Consider the following 13,380-nt stretch of genomic DNA (forward strand, 5'->3'; position numbering starts at 1 on the left):
TCGTACATATTTTATGAGTTGGCTAATTCATAAGAATTCATATGAAGTTAATCATGCAAAAATGTACGATTCTCATAAAAAAAACAACAACACCTAACCCCGCACCTGACCCCAACGTCACAGGGGTCAAGGCAAATCGTAAAAAACTTACGAATGTGGTCATATGAATTAAAACGAACTCAACTTGTAAAATATGTACGAATTCTTGTGAGATAATGTGTTGGAACTCTTCATATTAACATTGACAGTCTGTGACATCAAAGGTAGCAGAGAGGGACTCCATTCACATTATGCATTTGGCAGACGCTTTTATCCAAAGTGACTTACAGGGCATTCAAGGTACACATTGTACCAGTATGTGTGTTCCCTGGCAATATGATCCACTACCTTCTGGACTGCTTGTGCAATGTTCTACCAGTGGAGCTACAGGAACGCTACATTTTATGCTTTAGCGGCCGGGGGACACTAGTAAAACATCTTTTATAAATGATTTTTTTGATAAATGTAGTGGAGATGACAAGATGCTGTGATTTTGGAAATGAAAGGTTCATGTAACATGATGTATACAATGCAATGAGCCATCGCCCTGTGTCTTTCAGAGCTGTAGGATGATCCAGTCATGTCCCTGCCAGACATTGTATTCTCTCTGTTCTCTACAATTGTAGGGTTGTTTTCAGTCCAGCATTGGGTCAAAAATGGACGAACCCAACCCGCTGGATTGCCATTTAACCTATGCTACGTTGTTTCAACCCAAAATGGTGGGTTGTTTTAATTCATTGTTGGGTCAAGTATAAACATTTATTGTTCAATTTAACCCTGCGTTTGACCCTTTTTGACCCAACGACCCAGAGCATTTTTTAGAGTGTATTTCTAAGCCTTTATATTCAAGTATATTTGTAAAACCGCAGCCCTGAGCTTCCTGTAGTTTTTCATTATTCAAAAGCAGTTGTGTATATTGACATGTGATTGTACGGCAGCCACCTGGCAGTATTTCACAGTCATCTAAAGCGTGTCCAAATATTTGATGTCATCATTTGGCGCAATCCACTTCTCTTGAGGACTGAACTCATTCATCATGGCAGAGGCTTATTTGTAGATTGATCCATGGGTGGTAGGTGAGGGAGTTTGAAACATTGCTGATTTAGGTCATAGTTTTTATTACAGTTTTGTATGATCTTTATCTTTGTGTGTCACTGGTAATAACAGTGATGGTTAGATTTTATTAAATGTAATTTTAAAAATAATTATTTTATAGCTAAATTCAAGTTAATGGCAAAGATTATCAGATTTAATGTGGAGAAATATATATATATATATATATATATATATATATATATATATATATATATATATATATATATATATATATATATATATATATATATATATATATATATATATATATATATATATATATATACCACGGGTCTGTTGCATGCTGCATTCTGATTGGCTGAGAAATGTTCAATGGGTGTTGATTATTTTTCTGTAAACCGCACACCTATCTTTTCAAATGTCTTAAAAATAGGCACCAGAGCAATGTTTGTGGTAACCGTGGTATAAGCGGAATAATTGACTCCGGTCCTTTGAATTATTTGAAAATAATGCACACCTGCGGTGTAACGGCACTCCGCTTCGCGTCGTGCCGCATTACCACCTTGGTGTGCATTATTTTCTTATAATTCAATGGCCCGGAGTCAATTATTCCTTACATATAGGTTATTATCATTAGAAAATAAAGTCAAGCTTTTTTGGCAACAATAACTTTGCGTGTAGGGAAACACAGCTTTTTTTGCTTTTATACTTTACTTAGAAGGCGTTAAGGAATGCAACATCTGCGTATTTTGTTTTGTGTTTATATCAAGTCACTTGCAGGTGCAAGAGAGCCATACAAATAATGATACAAGGTATACACTGCAAAAAATTACTTTCTTACTTAGTATTTTTGTCTTGTTTTTAAAGGAATAGTCAATTTTCTTAAGGGAAAAATCCTGATAATTTGCTCACCACCATGTCATCCAGGGTGTTGATGTGTTTCTTTGTTCAGTCGAGAAGAAATTGTGTTTTTTGATGATTTTTCTCATTTTAATGGACTTTAATAGACACCAACAATTAATACGTAACTCAACACTTAACAATTGTTTTCAACGGAGTTTCAAAGGACTATAAACAATCCCAAACGAGGCATAAGGGTCTTATCTAGCAAAACGATTGTCATTTTTGACAAGAAAAATAACAAACTTCTCGTCTAGATCCGGTCGTGATGCGCCAGCGTGACCCCACGCAATACGTCATGAAGTCAAGAGGTCACAGAGGACGAACGCGAAACAGTGTTTACAAGTGTGTTGAAAGAGGACCGTTCTGACGTTGTTGTATGTATGATACTAATTAATGTCTTTGTGTCAGTTTATTGTTTACAATGGTCCGCAAATGTGCGTTTTATATATGTAACACGTGATTTCCCTACGTCACTACGCATTTACGTTAGGTCGCGCTGGACCGGACCTACACGAAAAGTTGTGGTTTAAAAGAGCATATTTTTTATTTTTCTTGTCAAAAATGACAATCGTTTCGCTAGATAAGACCCTTATGACTCGTTTGGGATCGTTTATAGTCCTTTGAAACTCCGTTGAAAAAAACTGTTATGTGTTGAGTTAAGTGTTAAGTGTTGGTGTCCATTAAAGTCCATTAAAATTAGAAAAATCCTGCAATGTTTTCCTCAAAAAACATAATTTCTTCTCGACTGAACAAAGAAAGACATTTTGGATGACATGGTGGTGAGTAAATTATCTGGATTTTTCTTTTAATTAAATTCAATTCAATTCAATTTTATTTATATAGTGCTTTTCACAATTTGGTAATTGTATCAAAGCAGCTTTACATAATAGATGCAGTGAAAAGCACAGAAAAGAAAATTTTAAGAAAATGGAATATTCCTTTAAGCACAAATATCTAAAAATTCTTAAATCAAGACGCATTTTCTTGATGAGCAAAATTACCTAAGAAAATAAGTCTAGTTTTTAGACAAAAAATATCACATTTAAGTGAATTTGGCGTTATACAAGCAAAAAATCTCCCATTGGGGTATGAAAATTGTACATAATTTTTTTTTAAATTATTTGTTTAAGAAAAATATTTCAAGATTTTCTGACCCCATTGGCAGGTTTTTTTTTTGTTGCTTTTTTAAACACAAATTCACTTAAATTTTATATATTTTTTTATAATTCTTTTCTTATGTCATTTTTCTCATCAAGAAAATATGTTGTTTTACTGAAAACACGACAACAATACTAAGTAAGAATAGGCTGGGTATCGATTCAGATGTTCCAAATCGATTCCATTTCGAATCACAAGCTATCAAATCGATTCGATTCCGATTCAATTTCCGATTCCGGTTCTCGGGCCGGTTTTTATACTCGATTCTCGATTCAACTCAATGAATCTAGATTTAATACAAATACTATACTAATAAAAATAATAGGGAACGTAAGTTTACAAGTGGGTAATAAAAAGAAATTAAAAGCCACAACACTATCGTTGTCGGCTTGCTTGCGAAATCTAAATCTAAAATGCTTTTTATGTGAAGGTGGCATTAACGTCGATGAAGCACCTAAAACCTCAATTTTAAACACTGAATGAAAGAATGACAGGCTCTTTGGTAACAAGGCAAAAAAGAGGGTGACATCTAGTGAAGAAGACTAGTAATTTGATTAACGTTAATCTTACGTTCAAATCTGTTCTGCTCTTTGAGAATCAATTCTGAATCGATCGCGTAAAAAAAAACTATTAATCGAAGAAAGACATTTTTTGCAGTGTATATCCATTTCCTTGGATAGTGCATGAATGGGGGGATGTGGGGGGGTTGTTAGGATTCCGGCATTTTTTGACAGGTATGTATACAGTACACTATTATTACATTATCACTGATCTGTGATCTATTTTATGTCGTGTTTGTATAATTCGTGGTATGGTCCCTTTTTAGATGCTAAATGAGATCTCAAAGGACTCTTCATCTGTAATTCTGGCACGATTTGTCATTGAGGTATTGTAAGCCGAACCTTTAGTGGGCCTACACACAAACATTGTTCTGATGGTGCTCTATTAGCTACCCAGGGTGCATTCTGCATATAAGTCACGGTGTTGTAAGGAGGTTTTGACAGATGTTTAGTTCCCTCTGTTCCTCTCTTTCGGCGGGACTCCGGGAGGGCGAGTGCATGGGGAGGTCCGATTCCTCAACTTGTCTTAAGCTCACCTTCAACGCATCGGCGGTGAGCCTGAACCCCTGCCCTGGTGCCAATTGAGCATGTGCCAAGGCAAATATTGTATGAAGCTGAGGCAGCGTGGGTGATTTAATAACAGGGTGACAGAGAGTGTGTGTCTCTGTGTGGGATCCAGGCTTTGGCTTTCCAGTCCACACTGCCGAGAGAGGCTACACTGTCCCTCAGTTCTTATCCTCTGTTTGAACAGGAGAGCTGCCACTCAATGCTGACTCACTTGCGTTTCACCTTGAAATGGTTTGAAATATCCAAGCGTTAAGTGTTACAAGAGCTTAGGTTCGGGATCTGTCATTCAACACACCTCTGTACCATGGGCCTGGTATTTATATCTCATGATAAAGGCTGTCATTCGCATAACATTGTCTTTTTTGTGTGTTTGTTTTGTAGAGAACTTCTTACTACCAGTTGCTGATGGCTGGCTGGCCTGTAAGTATTTATAATTGTAATAAAATGTAATACAACTCAGAATATTAAGATGTGGTTTCTCACTAAGCCATTTTACTTCTATGACCAAACAGAGAGAGACAGGGCTTCCTGGACCGATTGGTGAGATGGGAAAACCTGGTTTGCCTGTGAGTATACACACAGATATACTGTACACAATAAAATGTGCTTATTATTATACAATAAAGGAATGAATGAAAACATGTAAGCAAATTTAGACACCGAATGCTCCGGAAGGACTGGAAGTGCCATATTTTGCCCAGATTAATTTGGTGCTAACCTTACAGTGGATGATCTGTTGTTCATCAGTTGTGTGAGTGTATATCGTTGTTGCAGTGCATTCTGGGATTGAATGAGTCTTGATATTGTCTATTATAGGTTTCAGACACTATTATAAATGGCTGCCCCTTCAATTAGTGCACATTAGTGACATTTTGGCTGGTCATGAGATCTCAATGCTGTGTTTAATAAAAAAAGATTGCATCTTTAATGCAGGTGTACTCATCACTCACTTGTGTTGCAGATTATAAAAGGACTTTACTGTGACCCACTGTTGTGTTTAGATTGTGTAGATTGTAGACAACTTTATTTACTACTACTAATAATAATAATAATCTGATTACAAGCAGGTATACGCAGCCCAGTCACACGAAATTAAGTACCTATAGTCACGTAATTTTTTTATTATTTTCCGTGATACTTTCAAAAATTTCCGTGTTTTTCCTGATCGTATCACGAATTTCTGTTAACCCCTTAAAATTCCTGAAAAAGGCTAAAAATTGCCTAAAAAAACATAAATTGTGCCTGCTGTGTTGACTGTATCTTAAAACGGTTTACATTATTCGAATCACAAGATTTCTAGCTTTCCAAAGATATCTAAAATGTTTTGCTTTTTGTTTATGAGTTGTTGTATTTGATGATTTTTTTTGTCAAATAATGCAGGGTACCTCTCAAGGGACCTTGGAATTTGTGTCATTGTCACGTATTGGTTACTCCACTGTTTTGTCGCTTCGGTTTAGGGTTAGATTTACATAAAATTACATCCTTACCCAAACCTAACCCTAACACCGTTGACTGTATTTCTGTGTAACATGTTTAGGTAAATATTAATGTTTGATTTCTAAAGGGATTACCTGGAGACCCGGGCGAGAGAGGACCACCAGGGCACCAAGGCGATATGGTACATTTACATTTATACTAGGGCTATTAAAAGATTAATTGCTTTTAATCGCATACAAATAAAAGTTTGTTTTGCATAATATATGTGTGCACTGTGTGTAGATTTGAATATATTTTATATTATATATAAATAAATAAATAACATATATATTATTACACACAATACACACAAATATATTATGCAAAACAAACTTTTATTTTGAAATGTGGTTAATCATGATTCATCTTTTGACAGCCCTAATTTATACTATTTGCGTTAATGTGACTTGCAGTTCATTTAAGCTATACATTTTTATCAGTATGTGCATTCCTTGTAAATCAAACCCATGACCTTTTGCGTTGCTAATGCAATGCTCCACCATTTGAGCTACAGGAACTGCATGGTATGGTAATGATTCAAAACAATGCCATAAGATGTATTTGCATTTTCAACTGCTCTGCCTGTGTCTGTTTTGCTTAAAATAGAAATGAGACTTTATAAATGCTACCGAGTCCAAGATGAGTCATCAGTATTTTTGTCCATTTCTCTAAAAAATAGTGCTTTGAATTATAGTTTATATCTATAAAATTTTAACTTTGTCATCTTTTTATGAGTACACACCAGTACACACGCATACAGATGACATCAGAGCTGGTGCTAAAACCAAATTTTAATATCCCTTATTTGATTGCTTTGGGGGTTGTAATACTTTAGAGTTCTTATGCCAAGTCTGCCTACATAAGTAACTATAAGCAAGCACACTTTAAAATAGGGTGCCATGGGGCCCAAGGGAGTCCGAGGCCGTGCAGGGACTCAAGGAAGAGATGGAGAGAACGGGTCGGAAGGAGTGGCAGGGCCGCCAGGTTTCCCCGGCCTTCAGGTGAGACTGATATTTAATGGTGACGTGTGATGGCTACAATAGCATTGCATGAGTTTTTCGGAGTTCAACTTGGGGCATAAGTCTGTGCGCACATTCTTACCTAATATGTTGTTAATGCTCTCAGCGTGTATTGTGAAGCTACAAAACCATGCTGTGAAGCATATGTACTTACATGTGCTGAAAACATATGCTCTGTGTTCATTTTTGTGACGCAAGGGTCCTCGTGGTTACAAAGGTGAAACAGCGCCCCCTGGGGACAAAGGAGAAGAGGTACAGAATAAAGATGAAAATATGTTCTCTTTTCATACAAGAGCTATACCATGCATGTGCATAAAGAAAACTTCCTTCTTCTATGAGCAGGGTTTTCCTGGATTACCTGGACCGAGTGGGGAGAAAGGACAGCCTGGCCAAAAAGTAAGAGAGACCTGAATTATTTATAGTGCAGCTTATTGTGTCTGCTCCTATACATGTAAAAATCCAATACCTATATTACTCTCTATTGGTTCAAAAAAGTAAGTCTTGAGTTTTAATATATTAAATAGATGCTGTGAATGATACACTTTAAGGTGGTACTTTTAATTTTTAATTTTATGAACACGTATAGGGCTCAAGAGGGGAAATGGGGTTTCCTGGCTTGGCTGGCCCTCTGGTAAGTAAAAAACACTTTTATCCACAATATTTTGATATTACACTCCTATACCGACATAACTATAGATTTCACTTTGTTGAGCTGCTAGTTTTAAATATTACTAGATTGATTTCCATAGATGCTCATTGGATTGTGGTAAACATAAGGCAGTGTTTATTCATTTCTTATAGTCTTTCTTTCTTCCTTTTTCTTTCTGTCCATCTGTCTCGTCTTTTATATAAGGGACCTATTGGTTTGCAAGGCATTGAGGGGATTCCAGGCCCACCCGGCCTTCAGGTGAGTTTACTGTATACTGTATAGCTTTTTCTAGCAATCAAAAAAATTCTAACAATACTTGATCATGCTTAAATATATATAGGATTATTAGGAACACCATACTCTGTTCGACCCCCTTTCGCCTTCAGAACTGCCTTAATTTTACGTGCCATTGATTCAACAAGGTGCTAAAGCATTCTTTAGAAATGTTGGCCCATATTGATAGGATAGCATCTTGCGGTTGATGGAGATTTGTGGGATGCACATCCAGGGCACGAAGCCACATCCCAAAGATGCTCTATTGGGTTGAGATCTGGTGACTGTGGGGGCCATTTTAGTACAGTGAACTTATTGTCGTGTTCAAGAAACCAATTTGAAATGATTCGGGCTATGTGACATGGTGCATTATCCTGCTGGAAGTAGCCATCAGAAAATAGGTACATGGTGGTCATAAAGGGATGGACATGGTTGGAAACAATGCTCAGGTAGGCCGTGGCATTTAAACGATGCCCAATTGGCACTAAAGGGGATCGCACTCTGGCCGCGCAGCTCAGTGCCGCGTCGAGTTGCGTCTAGGACAACTCGGAGGTTTCGTAAACCGGAAGTGCACATAAAAATAGCGCGAGCTTCGTCAGATAGCGTCTACTTCAAAATGCATAATATACGTTAGCAGCCGATGTTAATCGTTAATGATTTGGGACAAATATGGTGTAATTTAATGTTAAACTATGTGAGTGGCGCTGTGTGGCGCGACAGGGATTTCAGCAACTTCCTGAGTCACAGCTGGGGGGCGCGGACAGGCGCCACTATACTCATCGAAAACAATGTGTTCGATTTTTTTAGAACGGCGCGGCACCCTTGAGGGGCCTAAAGTGTGCCAAGAAAACAACCTCCACACCATTACACCATTGCATTAATGAGAAATTGAACAGGTGTTCCTAATAATCCTTTAGGTGAGTGTATATAGTTAATATAAAGATCTTTTTCTTAGGGTAATCCAGGACATGACGGCAAGCGTGGTCCTCCAGGGCCAGCAGTGAGTACAGTATCTGCTAAACCTTGTTTGCAATATATACAGCAAGATATGGCACACAACATGCTCAGTAAATCTTTGTGTTGCCAGGGAGCGCCAGGTGCTACTGGCTTGGTCGGCGCACAAGGTGTTAATGGAACAGAAGTAAGTGATAGACACTTTCTGAATCCTTAGTGCAGTTACTTTACTAAAGGTCCTAGCAAAAATGACCTTACCTGTGCAAACACAGCTTTTTGTGATTTACTGATGGATGATTTATCATCCTCCTGTGAACCTTGACATGACTGAGTAAGGTCATGTGACAGTTTAAATCAATGTATGAGATAAAACTTTAATGCTGCACATCTCATAATAAAATAATGAGATGAGATTGTAAACCTGAACACTTTTGCCGTTACAGGGCGATGCTGGACCTGCTGGGGCTGTTGGACGAAAAGGCCCTCAGGTACAGTATGTCCACTTTGTGTCAAGTTATTATTTCATATAGCCTGTTGCTGCAGAGCAGTAATACTAAACTTGTCCTGATCATTTCTCTTAGGGACCAAGAGGGTTAGAAGGCAATAGAGGCCCACCTGGTAATCCAGGTGTTCAGGTAAATTTAACCTGTGTGATTAATGTAGACTAGTTTGCAAATTAAAGGTCAACTGTTTTGATTTTTAGCTGCATCTAGCAGTGAGACGGTAATTGCTACCAGCAGCTCAGTTTACAGCTCACCCCTCCTTTTCCAGACGCATAGTGAAGCTACAGTAGCCGCCACAGGACCAACACGTCATTGTCTGAGACAACATAGTGACAAAATGCGCTCTATAGAACAGTTTGTACGTTTAGGGCTACTGTAGAAACATGACAGTGCGAATGCCTACTTACATGTAAAGGGACTGCGGTCTATGTAGATAAAAACAGCGCATTCTAAGGTAATAAAACAATACAGTTAATTTTGTAAGGTCTTTATACACCACTGATAATACAGTTAAGTATATTATATTGCACTTCTGTCAAGGGATCCTTCTAAAAGTTACACAATGCACCTTTAAAGCATTTGAGTAGACAGATTTAAGGGGTTTGCCAGTAAAGAAAAAAACTATTCCAGTGTTAAAATGATGGGTCCCTCTGCTGGAAATAAATCAAGGGTAACCGTATGGATGTTTTTTTTCAGGGGCTTCCAGGTCAGGATGGTCCACAGGGCTTCAAAGGTGAAATAGTAAGTTTTGAAAAGCATAGTTTATGTGTGTCTTACCATCGTTTTTTCTGTATATGTGTGACAAATTCAATCATGAACGTGTTAAAATAAACATGGCCTGTCATGTAACAATGAAATGTGTGGCAGGTGTTTATGAAATTGATTCTACAGATGTTTTTGTTTGTGCGTAGGGACCAGACGGGCTAGCAGGTAACAGGGGCCTACAAGGCATTGAAGGGCCCATGGTAAGTCCATTTGTCACGCATTAAGTGTAAGCTACTGCAGAGAAAACATTCATTTATACACAAGGCCATTGTCAGACTTTCACTACATGGTTATTGTGCCCAAAAGCTGTCATGGTGATGATATTGATATATATATATATTTTTACCAATACGGTCAGTCAAATTTATGTGTAGTGTTGTTTATTTTGTAGGAAGTACAAAGAGTAGGGAGGCAGAGAGTTTGTAACCATTGTGGCACTTAAGGCAAAATTATAAATGGCTGCTGAATTATTTACGATATTATAATATGTGTATTATTAAAGGGACATTCCACCTTTTTTGAAAATATGCAAATTTTCCAGCTCCCCTAGAGTTAAACATTTGATTTTTACCGTTTTGTAATCCATTCATCTCCTGGTCTGGCGGTACCACTTTTAGCATAGCTTAGCATAATCCATTGAATCTGATAAGACCTTTAGCATCGCGCTAAATAATAACGATAGAGTTTTGCTATTTTTCCTATTTAAAACTTGACCCTTCTGTAGTTACATCGTGTACTAAGACAGACGGAAAATTAAAAGTTGCAATTTTCTAGGCAGATATGGCTAGGAACTATACTCTCATTCCGGCAAAATAATCAAGGACTTTGCTGCTGTAACATGGCTGCAGCAGGCGTAGTGATATTACGCACTGCCCGAAAATAGTCCCCTTGGTTACTTTCAATAGAAGGGCACTGTTTCGGGCGCTGCGGGATGTCGTTGCGCCTCCTGCAGCCATGTTACGCCAGAATGTGGAAGGTGGTACCGCCAGACCCGGAGATCACCTGAATGGATTCCAATATACAGTAAGATTAAATAAGGTCACTCTGGCTTTGATCAAATATGAGTTTGCCCACTCATATTGGAGTTCTTGTTGTTTTATGCCCAAGGAAGCTGGGAGAATTCCATGAAAAATAGAAATCGGAGCCATGTTTGGGGAACATGCCATAATATATCAGTGGTGCCAGAGTCAGAATCTGTCTGTTATTTATTCTGTTGAAACACTAATAAAAATCTTAAACATCAACAATTGAAGATTGACAACGATCATAATCTTTCTGTGCAGATACATTCAAGCATATTAAATGCAAACAAAGTTTGCCAAATATTTTGTTATTAACAGAGTTTGGAGGGACAGGGGGTGCACTGCCCCCCCCCCAGACCAGAGCCACTTATGATTTTGTCTTTTTTTGTCTTATCTTGATATATTAAACGGTAGATTGATTAACTTAAGGCAAAAATATGTTTTATTTATTTAAACCAAATTTTAAAAAAATGAATTCACACTCTCTCGCTAATCTCAAAGTATTGGAATACCCTTATTTGCCTTTAGGTACCCCCAAAGCACAAACCTAAAACACTGCCTATGGATATTAACTAATATTCTGTGTGTCAATACTTATGGTTTTTTATAGGGCGTGACTGGGGCTCCAGGTCCAAAAGGCTTTCCAGGTGTCACAGTAAGATCTCGGTTTCAAACCTCACTGTGTTTCTAATGCATTTGTTGTACTGTATATTAAATATTTGCAAATATTGTTTATATGTATCAATTACCTCACTAATTAGTGTCTCACATTCAGGGCAATAGGGGTTCAGATAGAGAGAAGGGTGATGCAGGACCCAAGGGGCAAAAAGTAATAACTGGCAATGCATTTAAATAATTTTCATTTTTAAACACATACATGTATAAAAATGAAGTTATCACTTTAATTGGATGTCTTAAGGGACCACCGGGTGCACCAGGGATCATGGGTCCTCAAGGTGAGAGGGGCCAATCGGGACTTCCAGGCTTACATGGTGTCAAAGGTCAACCAGGTGCTACAGGTACCCAGGTATAAAAAGAAACAGCAGTGTTACAAAGAGTCTTCCGTGTAAAATGCCTGAATTGAACTTATGAACTAATGATGAAACAACTGAGGTTTCCTGGAAGAACCTTTGCTCTCACATTTACCATTTTTACCTTTTCCCCATAGGGTCAAGATGGTGAAGTGGGTCCTCAGGGAATGCTGGGAAAAGAAGGGCAAAAGGTCAGAGCAGTTTATGACTTACAGAAGGAGAAAACCTTCATCTAGCTCTGAACATGAATCATCTTCCTTTTTTATTTATTTTCCTGTGAAACAAAGGGCAGTAGAGGTGAGACCGGTGTCAATGGAAGAACGGGATCAAGAGGATCCAGGGTAAGAATTATGTCATTGTTTCTAATACTGTACATTTTAAGACTATCAATGTTTGTAAAATTAATACAATTAATCATTCCTTTTGACCTGTAAATAAAATCTAAAATAAAGACTTTTCTTTCATTGGTCCAAAGCAATATTGCAGTATCCTATTAAAGTAGATAAAACATTTATGAAACCTATTGACAGTCCTAATCATTCATGTTATACATTTTATAAACATACATGTTATACGTATGTCACGTACAGTATAACGTGGATTATTACAATTGTCTATGGCAAATGAGTTTGGTTTAATCACCTGTGTTGTTATGCATAGGGACGGGCAGGTCAACATGGTTCTCCTGGCATGCATGGAATAGTGGTAAGGGAACAAAATTTTATTAGTAAATTGGGTCAAGATTTATGTAATGGCTTGTTCAATGTTTTTTTTATTCTTTGTATTTTTGCAGGGTTTGCGAGGTCTGGTTGGTACCGAGGGACCAGAAGGAAAGCCTGGTACACAGGTTCCCATTTCATACATTTAATATCACGTTTTGTTTTATTTTAAATATCAGTTATACAGTAGCTCTTTTAGTTATACCTGTATGTGACTCTATGCTTTATCATTACAGCCCAAAAATTTGAATTATGGATGTTAAATATTTTGGTAACACTTTACAATAAGATTTGTTACCATTAATTAACTATATTAGTTTTATTTCTACAGTATTTATTAATCTTAGTTTATGTTAATTTCATCATTTATTAATTAATATTTATCAAGAAACATTGTATATGTTATTTAAGGGATAATGTATAAGCAGCTGGTTGTTATCGCAGAAAAAATCCCTGACAGTGTGATCAGGATCCAATCTGACATGGAGGTATTTTGGGATAACATCTGGCTGCCTGTACATTATCAGGCTTATTAAACGGCTACTGACCTCATAAGGAACATTAAATATTTTTTTTAACAAATGCAGACCTTCTGCGAGGAAATCCCGTCTACTTTCGGTTTTAGGATAACACAAGACATTCAAATAGGATAACACAAGACATTCAAATGTCATGAAAACTCTGTT

At 37.3% G+C, this 13,380-nt stretch overlaps 1 protein-coding gene across 2 annotated transcripts in view; it reads left to right on the forward strand.

The window, feature by feature from the left end:
• The window catches only part of LOC129440148 (uncharacterized), a 65,011-nt gene that overhangs the window by 36,835 nt on the left and 14,796 nt on the right, over positions 1–13,380 (forward strand). For both annotated transcript variants that reach the window (XM_055199278.2, XM_055199279.2), the window contains 21 exons: positions 4,665–4,703; positions 4,796–4,849; positions 5,848–5,901; positions 6,653–6,760; positions 6,977–7,030; positions 7,121–7,174; positions 7,365–7,409; positions 7,632–7,685; positions 8,656–8,700; positions 8,788–8,841; positions 9,098–9,142; positions 9,236–9,289; positions 9,854–9,898; positions 10,069–10,122; positions 11,555–11,599; positions 11,720–11,773; positions 11,864–11,971; positions 12,113–12,166; positions 12,263–12,316; positions 12,636–12,680; positions 12,769–12,822. In XM_055199278.2, coding sequence (XP_055055253.2) covers positions 4,665–4,703; positions 4,796–4,849; positions 5,848–5,901; positions 6,653–6,760; positions 6,977–7,030; positions 7,121–7,174; positions 7,365–7,409; positions 7,632–7,685; positions 8,656–8,700; positions 8,788–8,841; positions 9,098–9,142; positions 9,236–9,289; positions 9,854–9,898; positions 10,069–10,122; positions 11,555–11,599; positions 11,720–11,773; positions 11,864–11,971; positions 12,113–12,166; positions 12,263–12,316; positions 12,636–12,680; positions 12,769–12,822 — 1,173 coding nt within the window. The remainder of the gene's footprint in view (positions 1–4,664; positions 4,704–4,795; positions 4,850–5,847; positions 5,902–6,652; positions 6,761–6,976; positions 7,031–7,120; positions 7,175–7,364; positions 7,410–7,631; positions 7,686–8,655; positions 8,701–8,787; positions 8,842–9,097; positions 9,143–9,235; positions 9,290–9,853; positions 9,899–10,068; positions 10,123–11,554; positions 11,600–11,719; positions 11,774–11,863; positions 11,972–12,112; positions 12,167–12,262; positions 12,317–12,635; positions 12,681–12,768; positions 12,823–13,380) is intronic.

The sequence above is a fragment of the Misgurnus anguillicaudatus genome, chromosome 22 (genome assembly GCF_027580225.2).
Source record: "Misgurnus anguillicaudatus chromosome 22, ASM2758022v2, whole genome shotgun sequence".
Taxonomy (NCBI): domain Eukaryota; kingdom Metazoa; phylum Chordata; class Actinopteri; order Cypriniformes; family Cobitidae; genus Misgurnus; species Misgurnus anguillicaudatus.